The sequence below is a fragment of the Zootoca vivipara genome, chromosome 3, assembly GCF_965207765.1.
Source record: "Zootoca vivipara chromosome 3, rZooViv2.hap1.1, whole genome shotgun sequence".
Taxonomy (NCBI): Eukaryota; Metazoa; Chordata; class Lepidosauria; order Squamata; family Lacertidae; genus Zootoca; species Zootoca vivipara.
Genome location: NC_142586.1, coordinates 64,361,392 through 64,384,816, shown reverse-complemented (window position 1 = coordinate 64,384,816; position 23,425 = coordinate 64,361,392). Strand labels below are relative to the sequence as shown.

General features: G+C 42.8%; 1 protein-coding gene across 18 annotated transcripts in view; it reads left to right on the top strand.

Annotated features, from left to right (window-relative positions):
• Nucleotides 1-10,106: 10,106 nt before the first annotated feature.
• The window catches only part of SYNE1 (spectrin repeat containing nuclear envelope protein 1), a 296,175-nt gene continuing 282,856 nt past the window's right edge, over nucleotides 10,107-23,425 (top strand). For 17 of the 18 annotated variants that reach the window (XM_088667313.1, XM_088667312.1, XM_088667311.1 and 14 more), the window contains exons 1-2: nucleotides 10,107-10,650; nucleotides 21,703-21,959. In XM_088667313.1, coding sequence (XP_088523439.1) covers nucleotides 21,893-21,959 — 67 coding nt within the window. In that variant the 5' untranslated portion in view covers nucleotides 10,107-10,650; nucleotides 21,703-21,892. The remainder of the gene's footprint in view (nucleotides 10,651-21,702; nucleotides 21,960-23,425) is intronic. The other variant, XM_060272755.2, reaches the window with a different exon arrangement.

Below are 23,425 nucleotides of genomic sequence, written 5' to 3'. Positions count from 1 at the left end.
CACCTAAACATTAGGAAAAACTTCCTGACAGTAAGAGCTGTTCGGCAGTGGAATTTGATACCAAGGAGTGTGGTGGAGTCTCCTTCTTTGGAGGTCTTTAAGCAGAGGCTTGACAGGCATATGTCAGGAATGCTTTGATGGTGTTTCCTGCTTGACAGGGGGTTGGACTGGATGGCCCTTGTGGTCTCTTCCAACTCTATGATTCTATGACTCTTGGTGACCCCATGGACCAGAGCACGCCGGGCACTCCTGCCTTCCACTACCACCCGCAGTTTGGTCAAACTCATGTTCGTAGCTTCGAGAACACTGTCCAGCCATCTCGTCCTCTGTCGTCCCCTTCTCCTGGTGCCCTCAATCTTTCCCAACATCAGGGTCTTTTCCAGGGAGTCTTCTCTTCTCATGAGGTGGCCAAATTATTGGAGCCTCGGCTTCAGGATCTGTCATTCCAGTGAGCACAGATACCAGGGGCAAATCAGATACCAAGGGGCAAATCAAGCACTCAAAACTAGTACTGAGACTAAACCCCCAAATGCCATTAAAAAGCAGTTTTATTTTCAAACTGGCTGAAGCTGAAAACATCAGGACAACCAGGGATTCCCCATCCCTGACTTAACAGTATGGTAATAACAAGCTATCTCCTTGAAAACAACAGGGAGAGATCTCCAACTGTCAAAGTTTAGCTAAACATTTAGCCCACAGGCAAGTAATCTATTGAACAAAGCAATGGCTGGCTACCACTATAACAATATTGCTGAGGTTCTAGAAGTTCTTTAAAGTGCATTTTCTTGAAATTAAATGTCATGGAAAGCTCATTGACTTGATTCCACAGTTTACAGCTTTGCTATAAGATTCCTTTAGAAATATAAGGGGGGAAATGCTGCTGTCCAGAAGGTGGTGGTATGTGACTACCTTTTATATAAATGTAACAAATTAGCCATTATACAATAACTTATTTTTAGCTACTGACTTTCCATGATATTTGTCTATTACTAAAAGGCTTGCAGCACAAAACATGCTTAGTCAGAAGTAAGCAACAAAGTGTTCAATTTACCTGGTGCATGTGTGTAGGATTAAAGCCTTAGTTTGAAATGACAGGAGAATATTTTCACCTGACAGATTTATTTATTTTTAAAAAAATTGCAAAATGCATTCTTACTTTTCACCTTGATCTCAGACAAACCTGCCATGGGAAAGATGCTTCCTGGTTGCTTTGTGAAAAAGAAGTGCAAAATTTCAAGGAGCAGCAAATTAAACAGGAGCAGAAAAAGTAGGGAAAAACAGCAGCTCTTTAGAATCCCATAGATTCCTATTGCCTGGTTCCAAACAACTTAACTCATCAATCACAGGTTTGACTTCACTCATTGGCTAAAAAGACTGAACGATAGGAACAGCCAGGTTGGCTCTTTTCACAGAAATAACTTAGAAGGGTATCTGTTCATTTAATTTCATTTCATTTCTTTCTTTCTAGGGCTACTAAATATATTTATTTTATTTTATTAAGAAGTCTGCATGCTCTGGCCAGGGATGCCAATGGAGGAGTTTCATTGGCAGCTTCTGCTGCAGATGATTCTGACAAGGTAGGCACAAGTCAAATGAAACGGAGACAAACAACAACAACAACAACATAGATGTGCTGGAGGTCAGGCAGGAGAGCAGGCAACAAGATGCAGGCAAGGCCAGAGATGTAGTTGGAAGATTGGCTGGATCTTAGTACCAGGTTGGCCAGAAGACAATGTTCAAAGGCAAAGGCAAATTTGCTCACATTTAGACACGCAGCTTGGAACAGGAACTGTTTATAACCAACCAAACGCCTAAAGTTACATGATCCTGGCTGGACTGAACAGCTACAGTTCTGCTGCAGCATAACAGATACTGAGCTGGTAGATCCTTAGTCTAAGAACAGTCCCAGTGGCAAATGCAGTAAGGTGTCTAAGCTTTGCTGCCAAACTCCCCAGTTCAAGTCCCCCCCCCCCCACACACACACTTTAAACATTATTCCCATCCAAACTGAACTTTCACTTCACTCACATAATTTGCACTGTTTGTCAGCATTCTGTGGGTGAGTGGCTAGAGTGTTCATGAACATTACAGAGCCAGCCATTGTCCCACCCTGGAAATGAAAGCTTCTCCCTGTGATTTTTTAAGATACTCCATTTTGAACTGCAATAATCTGCAGACTTATTAAGGCTGCCCATGTACTGAATATGTTGCCCGCATCACCACTGTATAGTCCCGTTCCTGCATCTGTGCATGGGGCCCTGGGGAAGACCAGGTTTCTGAATACCTCAGCATGTGAGGGCTTCCTTTGAAGCAACTGTTCAGGTGAAGATGCAGGATGAACAACAACAGAAGTGGCTGGGTTACTTTGCAGAGAAGAAAAACTTACACCCGTACTGCATAGCTGAAGTCTAAGATCTTGCAAGCAGCCTTTGTACTTAGCGGCTTGTACTTGTACACAGTGCTTGGGATATTTTCAGAAGCACAGCACAGTGAGAATGCAGGCTTCTGCCCTCCTGCTTGCATTATTCAGTTTCACACTTTTCTCACTGTGTGAGGCACCTCAGAAGGCAGATGAAGCACTGAAAACCAGTTGTGGGAGTAATGGTGATGCTCTCTCTTATCTTCTGAAAGCTAAGAGGTAATAAAGTATAGGGAATAAGCACACCTAGACTACAACTAGGCCTAATATTAAGATTAGATTGCTAAGAGAATAATCTACAAATACACATAAGCCCCAACATTTCTTAACTGAAAGAAACAAACAACCCTTACTTTTGAGGTAGGAGACCTCTCCTCCTTAGCATGTAACGTTTCCCTAATAAGCAAAACAATTCGCTGCATAACCATTCTGAATCTCTCTTTTTTTCTGAAGAAGAAACATTATGAGATATTTACCTAGTAAGATTGAGAATGTGCCTTTAAAAGGAAACAGAGGCAAGTATGAAACCAACCACTTCCTTTTCTGCCAACTTCCTCAGTGCAATCAAATAACGTAAGACACACAAGAACAGGTACTGGTAATGCGGTCTTTTTTTTAAAAAAAAATTGTTAAGTGACTAATGCTTCACAGGGATATGGTCCTAATTTTTTTGTTAAATAATGATAACAATATGAGATTTCCTGTATTACTACTTTAATTTGGATTAGTGTGAGGCTGAAATGGATTTAATGCATAAATATGTACCCTATCCTTGGGAGCTTTCAGTACCTTGATGACAGCCACCTATATTTATTTTAGGGACATTGGTGGTGCTGTGGTCTAAACCACTGAGCCTCTTGGGCTTGTCGATCAGAAGGTTGGCAGTTCGAATCCCCGTGACGGGGTGAGCTCCTATTGCTTTGTTCCCAGCTCCTGCCAACCTAGCAGCTTGAAAGCATACCAGTGCAAGTAGATAAATAGATACCATTGTGGAAGGAAGGTAAACCGCATTTCCGGGCGCTCTGGTTTCTGTCACGGTGTTCCGTTGTGCCAGAAGCAGTTTAGTCATGCTGGCCACATGACCTGGAAAACTGTCTGTGGACAAATGCCAGCTCCCTCAGCTTGAAGCGAGATGAGCACCACACCCCATAGTTGCCTTTGACTGGACTTAACCATCATGGGGTCATTTACCTATTTACCTAATTACCTTTACCTATATTTATGTTATATATTTGTTTCTATTTATTACAACTTTCATCTCACCTATTTCTCTCCATACCTAAAATTTGTTGGTGGTAAGCAGGACCGGATTTAGGTTTGATGAGGCCCTAAGCTACTGAAGGTAATGGGGCCCTTTATATGCCCAACTGTCCTTTGTCAACAACAAATTGTCACTGTTTTTGTGTTGAATATATGCTATATGGTAATTTATGGACCCAATATGTATCTAAAGCCATTTACACATAACAAAATATGTATTTTAGCAAAGTAATTGTTGAACTGAAATACAATAAAGAAGTATATTAATAGTGAAAATACAATAAAGAAGAAGTATATGGGGGGGGCAAGAGAGTGGGGCCCTAAGCTATAGCTTGTTTAAAGGGCCCCTGACCATCAGGTCCAGTCGTGTCCGACTCTGGGGTTGCGGCACTCATCTCGCTCTGTAGGCCGAGGAAGCCGGCGTTTGTCCGCAGACAGCTTCCGGGTCATGTGGCCAGCATGACAAAGCTGCTTCTGGCGAACCAGAGCAGCGCATGGAAACGCCGTTTACCTTACCGCCGGAGCAGTCCCTATTTGTCTACTTGCACTTTGGTGTGCTTTCGAACTGCTAGGTGGGCAGGAGCTGGGACCGAGCAACGGGCAGGTACAAGGGACAGCAAGCCCTAGACTCTGTGGTTTAACCGCTTGTTTAGCTTATATGTAAATTCGGTACTGGTTAAGACAAAATTACCTTTCCCCACCGATTTCAACAAGGCAGAGGAGCAACTCTAATGCTCTCTTGCTTGTGGCGAATACAGAATTCCCATGGCATTTCTGGAAGGCCTGTAGCTCAGTGGTAGAGCATCTTTGCACCCAGAAGGTCTCCACTTCCATCGCTTGCATTTCTAGGTAGGGTTGGGAGAGACTGAAATCCTGGAGACCCTCTGCCAATCACTGTAGGCAATACTGAGCTAGATGGACTCAGTAGAAGGCAGCTTTCTATGTTCCTAATCTGGTTCAATTCTGCAAGCAGCATTCTAGCTGGATGGAAGTATTTGATGGAGAAACTTCCATATCTCTCCCTTCTGAGACATGTGTAGCTTGTCCCCAGCACAGAAATGCAACAAACCCCTTCCCCCCACCCCAGAATAATTCCGACATGTAAATTGCACACAGCCATATGACTCCATCCTATCTACTCAGTGTTCTACCTACCTTCTTCTATCGCAACTAATCTTCACTTCTTATGATAAAGACATTTCTATAGCATAACTCGAATTCAGGCACTGCTTTTTTAATGTCCTATTTTCTGGCTTTATTTTTAGTAATCAGTATCCATTGTACTCTGTGTGCTCAAAAACTCAGCTATCTATAAGTTGGATGGAGGGAGTTGTAGTATTTATATTATGCCATCAAGTTAAAAAAGACTCAGTGAGCAGCTGTGCATTAGGTTCTATTGGAGAGACTGGAAATTTGCAAGTGCAAAATCACCCAGGATCCAAAAAAATCTGATGCAGACATCTAGGAGCTTAATTTTTATTTTTTTGTTCCAGTGGATAAAAAGGCATGCTGGTTCACAGGAATCTGAAAAATGTGTCTTGCTTCATCCCCATATCACTGTTGCCTTTCCTCTAAAACTGTTTAGAAGCTGCTCATCTAAGGGTGAAAAGCGGGGATAATATTGGGAAAACTCTAAAAGCATGGACATGAGCATGCGCACCATCTCACTGGATTATGGATTGGAGCCATAGTTCAAATGCACCTGTACATAGTGCAGAAAATAGTCTTTGGCTGAAATCCCATGGGCCCTAATTGTGGAGTAAACCCCATTGAACTAAGAAGGTTCAATGTCAGAAATAGCAAAAGATGACAAATACCAACAAGCAATAACTAGTGTTCATGCACAAACCACAACATTTTTCTTGGCTCCAAGTTATAAACAGGAGTCAGAGAAAATAGGCTAATGTTATATTTTTAGCTCTTACTTAGATGTCTTCCTGTCACTTACCTCTCTTTATACTGCAGCTTTCTTTCTGCAGTGCTCTGTTGATTGCTAGACTTTGAGTAGAAGCTGAAAATGATCCTATTAAATTAGCAGAATGCGCAAGTGAAAAGGCAGATCAAAATAATGCATCTAGACAAAAATTATGCATATTGTGTCTACTGAGCTCTGAAGATTCGACTTGCCATTATGGAGAGAAAGCAAGAAAAAACAGTATTATTAACATAAGCAGGTCATGTTCATGACTGGTGTTCAGTCTGAGGACTCCCCTAAGTAGTAGGGGAATAGTGAACAGGCAAGGGAAACAAAATTGAGATGAAACCCTCCAGACATCACCTGGACTGTTAACTGGTTAAATCAGTCTTATCGTTCACATTTACAAAGAAAAATTTAAAAGTAATAATTTGGTACACATTGCATTATCTTGCGAAGAACTTACTTTTGGCAATACACATTGCCAAATTCTGTCTAAATGCCGTATGTTAAGATTCTGCCTTTTTCAACTCTTAAATAACTTCCAAGTTTTGCAATTTGTACATTTTTCACTTCACATTCTGTTATTAGAAGGATTTGCACCTTTGCCCTATATATATGTAACAATATCTTACTGCAACATATTGTAAATTAGTTCACTCTGAGCAGCTGCTTTTTTATTATTGGCTAATAAATATAAGACATAAGCTAGAGTATATGTAAAATAACTGTACAGCTGAAAACGCTGGCAGCATTAAGTTAAATTCAACAGAGTAAATAATTTTTGATGGATATAAAAGTGGAAAATTGATTTGAATGGTTATAGTAAAATATGCAGGACTGTATGATATGCAAAATAAACCTTGTAAAGAGAAGAAGGGAAGTCACTGGATATTTTAAAGTTTGTAAAATATTTATTTGAAACTAGCTGACCCAGCCATGCGTTGCTGTGGTTCTTTCCTGTGATCCCCACCCCCACCCTGTCACGATCCATGACGTATCCTGCCCCTCCTCCCTCCACCCCGGCTCATCCCTGTGTTTCCGTAGGATACCCTTCCCTCTGTTGTCCCTGGGGAGTGTTGGCCCCTCACCCCTGTATCTCCATACCTTGGCCCCCACCCTTGGAGAAGGAACTGTTAGGTTCTGGGTTCTATTTCCCAGCATGCAACCCTCTGTTGTTCCTGGGGAGTGTTGGCCCCTACCCCCGGTATCTTCCTACATTGGCCCCCGTCATTGGAGAAGGAGTTGTCAGTTTCTGGGTTCTATTTCCCAGTATTTACTTTTGTCTGAGCCCTCTGTTGTCCCCTCCCCCCTGTATCTCCATACATTGGCCCCTGCGAACGAATCGTGAACATTTCTATATATTTAGATTAAGGATAGGGGATTATGATGTGCCCTGGGACCCAGATAACTACTTAAAGAATCCCAACCCGGGGGGGGGTGTCAAATAGCGAAGCCCTATAGCCCCGTAGCAACAGACAGGCCCAGACAGAAGGAGGGGGGTCATATGGGCCACATGGGGCGGGCCTCCGAATCTAAAGGGGGCCTCGGTCAGCATATTCACAATCAGTAAAATGAGAAAAGTAACAAAAGGGTTTAAAAAGGGCCACATTATCTACCTGGCCCAGGCAAGGGGAAGGTAGGGGATTGTAAATGGGGTGGGGGGGGGTGGCCACTGCAAATATCTGAGGACTTAAACTGGGGAGAGAAAGTGAATGGGTTTTTTAAACAATGAGTTGTTTCTCCTAAAATAAGACATTTGTGCAATATAAGTCATACCCCGAAAATAAGACATAGTGATAGGCGCAGTTCTGGAGGGCCCCAAGGAAGAGGCAAGGCTGGACGCGTAATGAAAAATAAGACATCCTCTGAAAATAAGCTACATCAGCCCATGACCTATTTGGGCTCCTCCTCCCCCCACCTCCCACCCAGGGCTCCATTTGGGATAGTATTTAATGGGCTGTAGACCTGAGGCCTAGTATGTAAAATGGAGCCAAGGCCTCCTGTTTTACAGGATCTCGTGGCAGAGGCGGGGTTTGTGGGTGTGGTGTGTTGTGGCTATTCCCTGTGAATGGCCCCATGTGTCCCATGATCTATTCAGTTTGTCCCCCCCCCCCCCAATGACTGGTGTGGTAGTGTTGCTAAATGGTAAAGTAAAACCCCTTGGCATGCAGGGGCCTACATAAATCAAAGGCTGTGCTGTGGCCTGTGCCACCCCCCCCCCCGGCAGGCCCCGACCTCCACTTGGCAATGTTGGTTTTTTGGTGGGTTTTCTTTTTTGGGGGGGGAGGGTTAGTGGTGCTAAATGGTAAAGTAAAAACCCCTTGCCATGCCCCCAAGTGTGTTGTTGTGGGTTCCCCCCCCCCCCCCGGCCTGTCAAGGGCCTACATTAAACAAAAGCCTAATGGCCGCCTTGGGGGATTTCAAGTTGCTTGGTTGATGATGATGTCATTTGGTTTGTGGGTGTGGCTTAGATTTCACAGGAAGGGAGGGGGTGGAGGAGGGTACTACGCCACTTGAGGGCGCTGTTTGACTTGGTGGAAAAGCAGGTCTGCACCTGGGCAGGTGTGCGATTTGAGGGATTTTTGCCCCCAACAACACTCTAGGAGTGGCCTGGATCATTGTGTCAAAATTTCAGGACGATCGGTCAAGCGGTTACGGAGAAAAGTGTCAAATGGAATTTCACGATTTTTACATTTATATATATATATAGATTATAAAACAGAAAATGTAATTAAAATATTATAAATATAAAGACATAAAGACATAACACAAAAATATTTATTCAAATCATTTTATTTGATTAATAATTTGACTTTTAATCTATTAAATTTAAATAAATTGGGGGAAATAGCATCAAAAACCCATCACATAGGGATGTTTTAAGACAGAACTTAGAAACAATAAACAAAACTACCACTCGCTGATTGTTAGGACATCTGAAGTATTTTTTCTTATGTAACAGTGATGCTTGGAGAAAGTCCTTCATCAAAGACTTCTTAGTAAGCAAACTTAGCAGCCCTGAGATGAGAGTACCTGTACTTTTATGGATCAGTGTCACAAACCAGCTGGACAACAGGGAAGAGGAAGAGGATCCTGGCAAGGGGTGTAGCTGGGGCTGGGACACACTGGGGCAAGCAGGGGATGGAGAAGGAAATACTCACAGGGTGACGGAGGATGCAAAGGGACAGAAGACAAGGCACTAGAACAGCAGTTCCCACGAACATGGCAGGCTCCAAGACAAAGGGGGCAGCAGGAGTGGCGCTCTAGGAGGCTGAGGCAGGCAAGGGCCCACAGGACAGCTCACTAACTGGCCAGGTGGAGCTTGCTAGCTCTGGGAGAAAGCCTGTGATTCCTCATCTGTTGTAGGTTTAGAACCAGTGAAGGTCACATGCCTCATCAAGCCCAGATGTTGCAATCAGCATGCAAAATACAAAAGGGAAGCAGAGGTTAGTTGCTGTGTCTGCTGAACTGCCCATATTGAGGGACCTTGACGTGTGTGCTCCTGGATCTCTATGGCACTGTGCTTCAGGTTTGACTCTGGACTGTATCCTGACTGTTGGATTTCAGACTTGGCTACTTGGATTGACTCTGGACTGTGTTTTCTGACCTTGGAACTTTGCTTGTGTGGATTGAGCCCTGGACTTTGGACTTGACATGCTGTCTTGCTGCCAGGTAGGCCAGGGGTTCAGGGCAACCAGTGACTGGTTAAGGAATAGGAAGTAGAGTAGGAAGAAAAATACGGTTATAGATGGACCAGTGGTCTGGGTATATGGAAGCTTCCTATGGGAGTGTTCCTATGACCACCTTGGAGCATAGGGATGCTGTATGGTGTGTTTCACATCTCTTCCTGCCATAGCTGTTCATATCAGCATGGCTTCATGTACACACAGGGAGCACTGATGTGATGGGCAGGGATGTCTTCACTCTATAGCTAGAGGTGAATTAGGAATTAACTCCATCTGGTGCGAAGCTGGTTTGAGAAGCAATGCACTGAGCAGTAGCATTTCATAACAAAGCACAGGATACATATGCATTTTGAATAATGTTGTGTGAACACAGATTAAAAATTAAGTCAGAAGTAGCAACACTTCTAAATAGCCGCTGGCAGAGCGCGTCAACTGCGCGAAAGGCGCCGCGCCTGCCTCCCATCGCTTTCTCGCATCTAGTCGGGACATCACGTGAGGGAATCTGCCCTTGAAAAAAATGGCGGGCCTCCCAGGCAGAATGACCAGAGTCTGACCGCTGCACTCGCGCCAGCCACCCGCTCCGAGAGCGGCAGCTCGGCTTGGGCAGAAGGCGCTCGGCCGGCTGCTGTTGGGCTGCCTCAACCCCGCGTGCGTGTGTGTGTAAAGAGAGACGAAGAGGGAGCTGGAAGGAGCCCTTCCTCCTGCTGTCCTTTTGCCCAGCGTGGGAAGCGGGAGAGCGACACCCGCGGCCACACGCGCCACTGACAACAAACACCCTCGCAGGTGCTGCTCCGGCGCCGCAGCAGGACAGGCGCGCGCCCTCATTCTCGGGATGGCGGGCTAGCCGGGCGCGCTGTGTGGCTCGCTGAGATGGAGTCGCGCCGCGCGCGTGCACAGCTAGCCTCGCGCAGCATCCCTCCGCGGGGGGGGGGGACAAAACGCAGCACCCCGAGTCAGCTCCCCCTCCCTCCGTCTCTCGTCGTCCCAGTAGACGCGCACGCACCTGCTTTCCTTCCCATCCCACACGCGCGCAGAGAAAACCCCCGTGCCTGTGGCTGAGGAGAAGCTCCGCGCGCTTTGCAGAAGCGAAGGGGCGGAGGGTAGTGAGAGAGAAGAGGCGGAGCTTTCTCGGCCGCGGCTGCTGCTAGGTGCAGCAGTGCGTGTGTATTCGCCTGTCGCTGGGGTGGGATTGTTGCCCGCGGTAACCAGGGAGCCAGCAGCCCGAGGCGTCTGGCAGCTCCGGAGCCCTGGGATTCGGGAGAGAGGCAGCGGTTCGGGTGTCGTCCGCAGAGGGGCCGAGCAGGGAGCGCTGGCCAAAGGGGAGCACCAGCAGCTGCGAAGAGTCCCGGACGGGGAGCGTGAAGGAGGTACAAAACCCACAGCCGGCATTGGAGGGCTCTCGCGTCCCTCCTCGCCGGGCGGCGCAGAGGGGATGCTTCTGCTTTCTGCGCTGTCATGTCCGTCGAGGAGGCAGGCTGGGGCAGGGCAGGTACAAGGGACAGCATTGCTGCCGCCTTCGGAATCGGGCAGGTGGAAGGGCGCCTTGAGATCTAGAGCTCTGCATCATCGACTCGCAGGCAATGAAGCCGGAGCCTAGGGCCATCCAAAGCAAATTTGGGGCAAAAGTCGTTCTCTTGATTTGTGGGGTTCTCAGCTTCGTGGGCAACTGAGCCAGATCTAAAATCAAGTATTTTTTTGGGGGGGGGGAGGAAAAACAGCCCAAAAATCGATTATGGATATTTATCCAACACAAAATACAATGTTGGCTGCTGACTGGGGAGGGATGGCAGGGTGGGCAATATTTGCAAGCGGTAAACTGGCAGGGGAAGACAGGAGTGCCTGGCGTGCTCTGGTCCATGGGGTCGCGAAGAGTCGGACACAACTAAACAACAACAACAAGCTGGATATACCTGTCACTCTGATAGTTTATATTCAGCTCATGTAACTGAAAGCAAAATAACTTTTGCCTTGGAAGTGATGACTCACTTTTTTGGTGCCTGTTTACTCTTGCATTTTTCTTTTTCTTTTTGAGAGCTGAAGAATAGTTTTGCTTAATATGTGCAAAAGTGCAACCAATAACCCATGACTACAACTGGACTAATCTGCTATATGTACAACTTCAAGCAGAAACATTTAGAAGCCAGTTCATTTCACACTGAAAATTCCGTTAGTCCATAACAAGCCAGCACTGGAAATTCTGTTGGTGGATTAGCTCAGCCTAGGAGGTAGTCAGTTGCTCAGTGATTTACAGCTCTTTCTGGTCAAGGCACCTCATGAAACATTTTGTGGGTTGGTACTTTTTATCCGCTGGGCTGTTGTAACCTTGTAATTTGTTGTTGTGCTACTACTGATTGTAACACTAGTAACCAGCTTTGCACACAAAGCAGTTCATGCTAATGCCAAGAAATCAACAGCCTTCCTGTGTGTGCATGTGTGACTATATTTTTGTCCATATGGCTTTGGACACCTACAGGGTGCTGAGATTCATAGAATCAAGTCATAGAATTATAGTGTTGGCAGGGACCCCAAGGGTCAAAACCCCTGGACTGTTGTCTGAGCAGAACTAAAAGCATTGTATTATTTTATTCATTCATTTGATTTATATACCACGCTTCATCAAAAGATCTCAGGGCAGTTCACAAAATAAAAACACAAGATAAAAGCACAAATAAATAGTCAAAACAATAACCTCCCCTCCCACAAACACTTTAAAAAAGCTATGTTTGTGATACTAATCCTGGCCCAATTTGTAAATAATGAATTATGTATTTTATTTCCAACAGAGGAACAGGTGTATTTTAGCATTTGGTCCTAACAAATAACTGCATAATAAAATGTTCATAATTATAGTTTTTTCCAGCGTGGTGGTGGTGTTTAAAAAAAACTATTTTAGAAGAAACAAATCTTCTAAGAGCATTAATCAATGTCGCAATGCTTCATACACTTCTTTGTGAGAAAATCTCTTTGAACACAGTAATTTACTTCTGAGTAAACATGCATGACATTGAGGGGCAAGGCTGGAGTCTTGGGCATATTTGCAGCTAGTCTGGTCGTTTACATGCTTATTTGGTGATAGTTTCACTGAAACCAGGGATCAGCTACTCAGTAGGTGTGCAGCTACCACATAGGATTGTGGCTTTACAAGGAAACAACTGTCATTGAACTTAAAGCATGTGCAGGATCAGGATGCTTAGCTTAATAAATGGCATACTAGAAACTTAAAGGAAACATATTTCACTATAAGTGTTGCCCCTCCTTACTTTATGAGCTTTTATTTGTTATATACAATAACTTCAATTTTGTAATAGTCTTGGGGCAGTCATTTTATGAAAGCAGATGTTATTTTCAGGAATGCATGATACATTTTTGACCTAGTACACACTGTTTCGGATCAAAAGTGGAAGCATCTAAACTAGTTTTCTCCAGTTCTTAAAACTTGTGTTACCTACTGTGGCTCCCCAATCCAGCATCAATAGCTCTGTCTATGGTTGAGTATGCAATGGTATTTGCACACAGTTGTAAGCTCAGGGGCTGTTACTGAGTTGAAGGGTCAATGAATTTGAGAAGTAATTCTGCACTAACAATATGACAGGTTAACTCTGACTCCCATCTCAAATCACTTAAGTGGAAAAAATATGAACAGTGCAGCTTTTTAGGAATGTTTTATGCTCAAGTCACTTTGGAATAATGGAGCAGAAAGGGAGGTGACCACCTGAAATCACCTCATTGGTGGGAGGATTTATTCTACACAGGGCTTGACTGGTGCCATCTACCTCTAGAACCCTCCCTGCAGCTTAACATATATTTTCTCCCAATGTCCCATCCACCCCCTTCAATGAGGCTTGAGACTCACTGAGCTAACCTCAACTAGAATAGTATAAAGTAGTATGCAGAACTTGTTTTCTTCCTTCCTTTTCATTTGTGATGAGGCTGACTCTGATTCTCAACTTCCATAAACTTTTTTTTTAATTTAGTGACTAATGATTCTACTGTTTGTTACTTATTATGAACAGGATGGACCTTAATCTTCGGACTGCCCAAGTATCATGTGATTTAGAAAGCTGTAGAGGGAGCATATGTTGTATTTCAAACAAAAAGTTTACTTAATGGCTTGGAAACAATAGGTTTAAAAATTATAATGTGTATCTTGGCTTACTGAAGCTGAATTATAAATGTGAAAGACCAAAAGTTCCCCACTCCTGTTCCACAACCAGACTTCCTGTTCGACTGGGCTCTGCTAACTTTCATGAAGCCAGTGTGAATTACATCACTTGATGATATGGACACAAGTATCCAGGAAAAGAAAATATTTTCTTTCTGTTTTGAGAGATAGGAAGGGAAATGTCACCATAATTTTGCATTTCATCTATACCTCAGGACACCCCCCCACCCTCAGTAGTACAAAGAAATGAAGTGTCACTTTATATTATCTTAATAGCACTGCAAGACCTGCCAGACTTAATGACTACCATATATATTTGTGCCTTGATCATCTTTCCAATGTTACACTCCTTTCCAGAAGTACGGTAGGCTGCCTTATCTCTGCAGACCCATGCTAACTGAGAGTGCATGCCCTTGAATTTAATTGAGGTTACTTCTGAGTAAACATGTACAGGATCACACTGCACTTTCTTAGTCAGATGTAAATCACACTGAATTCAATTCGATTTTCTGATGAATAATCATGGTTAGGATTGGGGAATAGGAGTACATCTCTCTCTCTCTCTCTCTCTCTCTCTCTCTCTCTCACACACACACACACACACACACACACACACACACACACCTCGTGCAATATCAGAGCTGTGTATAGCAATATAAAATCATCACGAAACATTAAAAGCACTACTGAACCTTCTGCAACTTTAAGCCCATGTGGAGAACCTGCTGCACTCCAGACGTTGTTGGAATCTGACTCCTATAATTCCCACTCAACATAGCCAACAACGTCTAGAGGGCCACAGGTCCCCTATTCCTGTTGTTAATGATCTGCTCATTTTTTATTTTTTGGTTTTCATTTCCATACAGCTTGTGCATAGCCTTCTCCCTCCCCTCCTTATGAAAGCTCATTCCACAATAAACTAATTACTCAGTCTGTTTGCCACAAGACTTTTTGTATTGCCATTATAACCTGATATTTCTGGTTCTCAGAAATTTGTCTTAATGTTTTAGAGGCATGTTGAGAATGCAAACAAGTTCCAGTATTGCATGAGCAGCAGTAGGAAGTGATTATTACATAGTATTTGTTTGTATTTATATGTGGAAGTTGAAGCTGTTATCATGGCTAAAGGTAAAGTAAAGTAAAGTATGCCCAAGGGAAAGCAAGATAAGTTCTAATGCCCTGATTTTATAACTTGGCAGTCCCAGAATGAGAAGGCGCAAGATCATTTCCTCACAATGCAATGCCAATGTTTATGTTGCTGATTTGACCTTAGAACTGATTCCAGGTCAACACAGTGTGAGTAATTCAACAGCATTTGTAGAAGAAGCAGTTGCACCAGTGATCTACAATGGCAGATCACATTGTAGATCACCCATGGTGTTTTGGTTGTTTGGGATTTTAAAGACTTGTACAACTCTAAACAAGGCTTTCCTGTAGTAAGTGCTTATGGTAGCCAAGTAGAGTTCAAATTTTAGAGAGTAAAGTAGATTACCGTATCTCAACCCCACTTGTCAGGCATAGAATTATGCCTTTAGGTGTGGTGGTACAAGCCCTTATTTTTTCTTCTTCAGTTAAAGCAGATGAAGAGGAATGGGTTGCCTAGGATCACATATTAATATTATTAATTAGATGCATTTGAATGGAAAACACGCCATGTTATTTGGGAATCATTATCTTTGAAGACCTTCCCACAATTGTCATTATCGTGTCTGGCAGACCTGTCCTGTATCTCCTTGTGTTTTGTAAGGAGGGCTCATAAATGAGTAGTAAAAATGGTTGTGTGAGCTAGGGGCATCTGTGTGAACACTCTACATGCAGTAACAACAGCTTCCAGGATGATGACAGTACTTTAAAATGGAACTGCATATAAAACATCAATGACAACATTGACAACCACAAGTCACACAATTGCTTCCTCTACACACTTCCACCTCCCCTCACCCTACAAATACAGGGTTGGCCCTGGATGAATACATGATGTGAACAGGCCCTAAAATGTTTCAGATTCCATACCATTGACCGTTTATGTTAAAAAAAGAAAGATTCAGCAATAACTTTATGGCAGTTTGATCTCAAGTCATATGTCAGCTTTTTAGGAAGAAAGTAATTGAAACTGGATTTTTAGGGGCACAATTAATTATTTGCTTCTTAGTGAATGTACAAAAAGCAACTTTTAAAAGGCAAAAGGGACACATGGTGCAATAGGAATGACATGTAAGTGTTTGATGATATTGCAATAAATTTGAAAGAAAGGAAGCCCGGTTATGTGTTTATTTCATGGAACCTTATCCGTTTGACTATTCATACTTCATTCACAGTTGTTCATCTTGCATGTATATTTTTCCATGTAAAAACAACTAACTTTTGAATAATACCAAAAGGTGTGTGGTAATTCTGCTGAACGTCTAAGATTGCTGAAGTGGGCATACTGTTGATGTTGTCTCCTCTTCTGTTAATGCTCTTTCTCTGCCCATCTGTTGCAGCTTAATTTCCTTTTGTTTAGACAAGTCTAGTTTTCCACCCTACACAAAGAAGTGTAACATTTACCACAAATTGTGTAGCTTGGAGGCTCACTTTACATTTAGAAAGATAATTAATTGGCTTTATTACACTTGGGTAATAAAGCTTAAAAAAATATTGGTATTCAACAGTTTGTGTAAACAAAATGTAAACAAGCTATTCTAAATTAGTGGTAGATGTGAATTTTAATTTATATTCAAAATCTGTAGAGTGTTTCCTAATACTGATTCTAATATATTGTCTCCATATAACTTGAAGGAACTAATGCATGGTAATCGATTTAACACTGAGAGTTTAAGGAAATAATAATTTTGTATGCAATAAAATAAAACCAATTTAATTCATATTTTAATCAGATAATGAAAGTTACTTTTATGTATTTCAACAGTATACTACTTAGCTCTTATGTATTAGGATATAACTTGCATAAATGCAGCATACCATTCTAATATCCCATATTGATCAAATTATGTCAGTATTGTCATCTTTGCATCTTGTCATCCAGTGATCTGGTGTTTAGACCATTTTATTGATACATAAAACGCATATCAAGCATACACTAACCGATGAAAGCTCTAGTCTTTAAGGTGTTGCAATAATTATTGTAATGGTTGTTGCGACAGAGTAACATAGCTGTCCCTTTGAAATGTTGCTTGTACACGTGATCCTAGTTAGGGTATGTGTTCTACAGGTGTATCCATCCTTCTGGCCTAGAAAATAGTGTAAAGTCACATTTTATACTTGCACAGCTCTATACACTGCATGGATGGAAGACCACCAGTCAGATATCAGAGGCAGTAAAGTTTCTGAATACCTGTAGCTGGAAAGTGTAGAGGCAGAGAGGAATCTTGTTCTCTGGTCCTGCTTGTTGGCTTCCCACAAGCATCTGGCTGAATGCTGTGAGAACAGAATGCTGGACTAGATGGTCATTGGCCTGATCCAGCAGGCCCTTCTTATGCTCTGATGTTTTTTAATGAACCATATACAGTATAAGGCATGCTGAACTTGTTTGGAAAAAGAGCAAAGAGTGTTCTTGACAGTGGGAAGCATTCTTATTTTCATGAATTTCCTTTTTATCACAGGCTTCCTCTTCCACATATTCCTTTTCTAATGGTTGTTTTGTCTATACTATAGGCTGCCTAGTGGCCTCCACTAACAACAAAGCACTTCTAGACTCTTTCAGCGAAGCGAAGCTGCCATTCCTTGGGGATGGATGACTGTTAAATGTACCTTATTTCAGAACATTCTGGTTCAATAGACTAAATGTATTTATATCTATAAGCATCCTGACAGTCATTATAATTTCTGCTAACCTACACTTCTTAAAAGGAGGTGCACATTGCACACAGAGTAATACTTTTCAATAAAATACCACTTCATCTCATTCATCTTTGGCCACATTTAGAAAAACATAAACAAATATGCACAAGCCAATTGCCTCTACAGGCAGCCCCTTGGTGAAACTTACGTTTAAACAAGGAAGTCTCTAATTAACCATAGTTTCTGTCTTGTCTGAATTGGGAAACTGTGGTTGCCACCTTCAGAACAAGCCAAGATATACATCCTGGCTTCTTCTGAAGCTGGTAACCATAGAACCAAAAGACTCGTGTGTATCTTGATTTAATAAGCTGAGATATGATCATCTGAACTGGGCCATTGCATCTTTCATTCCATTTCTCCTTCCACCAGAGATGCCATACATGAGCCATTTTGTTGTGCATCAGTTTGCCACAGATAGGTGAAACATTTGCTGGCCACAAATCACAGTGTGATGAGAAGAAGAAGAAAGAGGTTTAATGGAACAGAAAACTGGATTATTGTATCAAGCCTTGATTACATATAGTGTGTGCTGTGTATCTGAATATGCAAAGGCAATCCCCCCCCCCAAGGAATCTGTTTGAAACCCTGCCATAGGGCATGGCCTTAACCTTTGAATTTTAAGGTTCATTTCATAACAGCTCCCTTATAAGTGAGAGGAAACACTGAACAAATTATCTCCTTTTTAAAGGATGGATAAATAAATATATCACAATAAGAGGTGTTCCTGTTATAGCAACAGACAGCTCTATCCTAAGCTTGTTAAATGTATTTTGAATCCCATGATACCTAGCCGTTCATAGTTGATAATCTATGTTATTATAAATGATTGGCCTGATTCACTTACAGTCTTTAATCAATGCTGCTGGTGGTGTGTGTGTGTGTACGTGTGTGTGTACGTGTGTACTTCCTGATTTTTAAATAAATGCTGTGCTGTTAGAGGACAAAAATGTTTTATATTGCATAATTTATATTACAGAAGAACACTTAAAATTTGCCACACTGAAAAGTAAGATGATATTAAGAGAGTAAACAAATCCTATGTCTGAAGGCATAAATGATTGCCTGTGGGACTCAAGGAAAATACTTCTGGCATTATCCTACTACTAGTACACTGTACTACTACACCACAATATCCCCCCATGTGCAGTTACAACTGCACTGTTGCTGCAAAAAACAGCTTTGTGTGCAAGTCATAGGTAGAGCAGAATAAACTGCTGAATATAAGTACAGTGCGAAAATCTGGTGAGGAAACTAAGAAGTCTAGGCAGTGGCACAAACAATTAATAAAGCCATGTTTTGAAGACAAGCCTTTTTTCAGGCTGAAATTCTATACTTTATGCAGTTTCCTATGAGTATGCGCCATTAAACTTGGTGGATTTAGTTTTAAGTAAGACTATATAAAATTGTACTGTCAGTGTAAGTATGTTGCTATATTTAAATGTTTGAGTACATGCTTCATTAGAATGTGTTGAGTACATAGATACTTTATGCCCCATTTGGTTTTTCAAATTGGCCCCTGTGACGAAAGTACTCTACTTTCCGTCTTTATTGTACAACCTACTTCTCAGATTGTGCAAGGCTTTAATGTGGATGTCCTGAGGTAAAGTTCACCTCCCACTATCCCAGTTATTCTCCTTATAAACCCCCTCACAACGCTTGGAGTTTAAAGGTAAAATGAAAGTGCTCTTCCAGCCCAAAACGTGGCACGGTTTCTTTTAAGCTCTGAGGGGAAATATGAGACTATTCTTAATGTACACAACAGTAAGGGGTTCTCCTCACTCGAGCTTTCCCCCACTTGAAGCTTTCCTCCCACCTGAGGAAACTTTGTGTCACCCTCGAACCAGTCTCCCTCTTCCTTCTCCTCTCAGTGCACTCAAGGGACAACAACCTATTCCTTCTGCCTTAGATAAGGGGTTTTGTCCTTTTAATGAGTATCCCCACCAGATGAGCCATAAATACCACTGCTGGAAAGATCACACAGACGATAGTACAGATGGAACTTTAATTTAACATTTAATGTCTTATGAACTTAACGGTTGCATTCGAGGTTCATGTGTACAAGCATGTGGTTTCAATGGAACTGTTCTTGTTAAACATATAACTGCAAACCTCACCAAATCTTCACCTAACACTACTCTATAAACCTATTCTACCATCACCCACGCTCTCCCAACTCCCTCTCTCTCCCCAACTGTCAACTGTCACTAACTGCCGTTTTCTCCTCATAGAATGTTCGTAACCCCGCCCCCACAAGCATGTGATGTAACTCAGGGTAGGAGATGCATTAATGCTTATACATCCAGGCTGTGACCAAATATATCATCCTAGGGTTATTTCGTTACAGCCCCTCTTTTTGAGAAGAATGCAGAGGTGGATGCTGTTCTCTGGCATAAGAGGACAGGAAATGTTTGGAGGTGTTGGGGAAAGAGAAATCTGGGATGGAGCTGTGTGACCTGACAATTCTGGCCCATTGTGTTCTGAGGGCCACATTCTGTCCTTCTGCCTCACTTGTCCCTTTGCTGCAGTGTTAGAAATTGAGATATGAAAGCTAGGTGCTAAATGGCACTTTAAACCTAGGTTATAAGCACTGCAATGGGATGTGTAGCCACACTTTTTAAATAAGAATACAAAGCTGACAATGAATGAGCTGCAGCTAAAATCTTATTCATTTTTCACATAGTCTAGTCCTCATCTGAAGACTGCAAAACAAACAAACAAACAAAACCATACATCCCCTGCCCACCTACCTAATATTATTATGAGGGTCTCTTTTCCAGTCCTAAGAGAGCAGCTGGAAGTGGGGAGGCAGAAAAAGGTCCTTCTTTGGCTCCAGCAGTGGCAGTTTTAATCTGAAATCTTAGGTGTGGTACTGCTCCCAGAGCTCAGAAACTGCTCACCACCACCACCACCACCACCACCATCATCATAAATTAATTTATACCCCACCAATCTGGCTGGGTTTCCCCAGCCACTCTGGGGGGCTCCCAACAGAATATTAAACAGAATAAAACTTCAAACATTAAAAACTTCCCTAAACAAGGCTGCCTTCAGCTGTCTTCTAAAAGTCAGACAGTTGTTTATTTCCTTGACATCTGATGGGAGGGTGTTCCACAGGGCAGGTGCCACTACTGAGAAGGGCCCCTGCCTGGTTCTCTATAACCTCACTTCTTGCAGTGAGGGAACCACCAGATGACCCTTGGTGCTGGACCTCAGTGTCTGGGCTGGACGATGGGGGTGGAGACGCTCCTTCAGGTATATTGGGCCAAGGCTGTTTAGGTCTTTAAAGGTCAGCACCAACATTTTGAATTGTGCTCAGAAACGAATTGGGAGCCAATGTTGGTCTCTCAGGACCAGTGTTATGTGGTCTCGGTGGCCACTCCGAGTCACCAGTCTAACTGCCACATTCTGGATTAGTTTCAGTTTCCAGGTCACCTTCAACAGTAGCCCCACATAGAGCGCATTGCAGTAGTCCAAGCAGGAGATAGCTAGAGCATGCACCACTCTGGTGAGGCAATCTGCAGGCAAAACGCACCTAGAACAATGGGAGTTTCGAATGCTGCTTTGCTGCCGATAATAAGATAGCTTAGCTATCTCTTCCCATACTTGCTCCTCTCAGTTCTGCCTATTACTTACTGAGGCCTTTTGTGAGGTAGGCTTTTATATTACTTTCTTCCACCATCACTTGGTAGTTATTCATTTTTCTACACTCCGGCTAGTCCTTCTTTCTGTCTTGGCTGGGTGAAGAGGTAGCATTGTGAGTAAATTATGCACCCACAATGGTTGCAATTAAGTGCTTAACTACAGCGAGTGTAGTTAACTACAGAGAGTGTAGTTTTGTGTTCTGAAACCATCCAGGCTCCTTTGAATGAAAATTGTCCGTTAACTAGGTTGAAAGATGTGTGTGTATATATACCACAATCCTGAAGAGGCACATTGTTACTGTGCACAAAAGGCTTGTGCCAGCCAGCATAATTATTGTGGAATGTGTGTTGCCATCTCCAATGCAGTTATAAATGGTTAGTTCAGCATGTCAGGAATATAGATTTGTACAAAGCTGAATCCATGGCAGATGAAATGCCTATAAGATGGCATGCATGAACTCATGTTTCCCCCATTCCTTCTCTTCCACCGAAGCCATTTCCCAGCCACATAATCTTGTCTTTTAGGTGGCAGTGCTGTTGTACTGAAGGTTGAAGGGGAAACCAGCAGCAGCCCACAATTTTTAGTGTTCCTCTGGTGCAGCGGCCCTTGTGCTACATTTCCAATGCAGTGGCTCATAGAATTAGGTCATTAGTCACCTGGGACAGCTGAGGCACCCAGATTTTTGAATGTATTAGCTAGTGACAGTATAGTGAAGTATTTTTATACCACAACTGTGTTCTCTGAAGCCCACACTTGCATTTTTCTATCTTTTCAGACTTCCAGAAAGAGCATTCCTAAAGCACCGCCATTTCTGAGAGCTGCACTTGTATTGACTGAAGAGCTGCAGTGACTTAGCGAGGCATGCTGTGCTACAACTCATGATGGTTTGCAAAAAGAAGTAATCAAAATCTTACATCTCAAAGTGGATACTCTGCAAACAGCAGACTTTTTGCTACACAGTAACAATGGCCACTTCAAGACTAGTAGCAAGAACACCTCGTGATATTGCTGGTGTGATGCAGAGACTCCAAGGTAAGCAACTTAACAGAGAACAGCTGAGCTTTGCTATATTAACTTCTTCAGATGTTATTGAAGTCTAGTGGAACACAGAGCTGTTTGCCTGTGTAGGCTCTTGAAAGCATAAAGCAACACCACAGGGAAATTTTGGACCAGTCCTATTGAGATGTATGGGATATGTGCTGTTGGATTCGTTTATGTCCAGAACAAATTACAGTACTTTTATTGCCACTTCCTAACAATAAAATGCTTATAATAATAATGTTTCTGGTTCTGTATAGCTAAAGGTATTTAAAAGTGTATGAAAATGTATACAGTGGTCTATTGACCCAGACACTGCTCTCTAATCAGCCACTCCATGCACCTCTTGTGAAACTACCCAGTTTCACAAGGCAGAGGGCCTTCTTAGTAGTGACACCTGCCCTGTGGAGCGCCCTCCCACCAGGTGTCAAAGAGATGTTTAGTTGTTTACCAGACTTTTTGGAGACATCTGAAGGCAGCCCTGTTCAGGGAACTTTTTAATGTTTAATAAATCATTGTATTTTAATGTCTGTTGGAAGCCGCCCAGAGTGGCTGGGGAAACCCAGCCAGATGTGCGGGGTATAAATAATAAATTATTATTATTATTATTATTATTATTATTATTATTATTATTACCCAGCAATTTGCTCATGTAACAAGTGGCAATAGCCATCTTTGTTCAGTCATACCTCGACATCTGAACGCTTTGACTTCCGAAGGTTTCGACTTCCAAAGTCGACAACCCCAGAAGTGTTTTCGCCACGTGCACCTGGCGCATGAGATGGCCACAGAACGGATTGTCTTTGTAAGTCGAGGTACCACTGTATACAGATGAAAAGTAACACTTAAAAAACTAACTGAGATAAGTTGGATCATTTCAGTATGGGCAAAGGCTGGGTTTTGGGTTGAAGTAGCCTTGGTTGCTGTAATGGATGACCTTATCCAGGGAGAGTGTGCTATTTTTGCTGACCTCATGGTGGCTTTTGATATCACCGGACATGGTACCTTATTGGACTGACTCTGTGGGTTGGGAGTTGGATGCATTGTAATGTGGTAGCTCTGCTGCTTTCCGTAGGACTGGTTTCAGAAGGTGGCATTTGGGGACTGTGGCTTGGCCCCATGGTGGTTCTGCTGTGGAATCCCACAGGGTTTTACCATGTCTTCTCTGGTTGCTTTATGAAGTTGCTGGGAGAAGCTATCGGGGGATTTGGTGTGTGGTGTTATCAATATGCAGACAACACCAATGTCTGTTTCTCCTTGTCAACTGTACCTGAAGAAGCTGTGCAGGCCCTGCACCAATGTCTGAACATGATGGAATAGATGAGAACCAATAGAATGAAGCTGAATACCAGTGAGATGCTGATCATGTGGGTTGGTGGTTCCCAGATACTGGAATTAGGTACATAACTTGCTCTTAATGGGGTTTTTCCCTTTGAAAAAAACAGGTTTGTAGTCTAGGG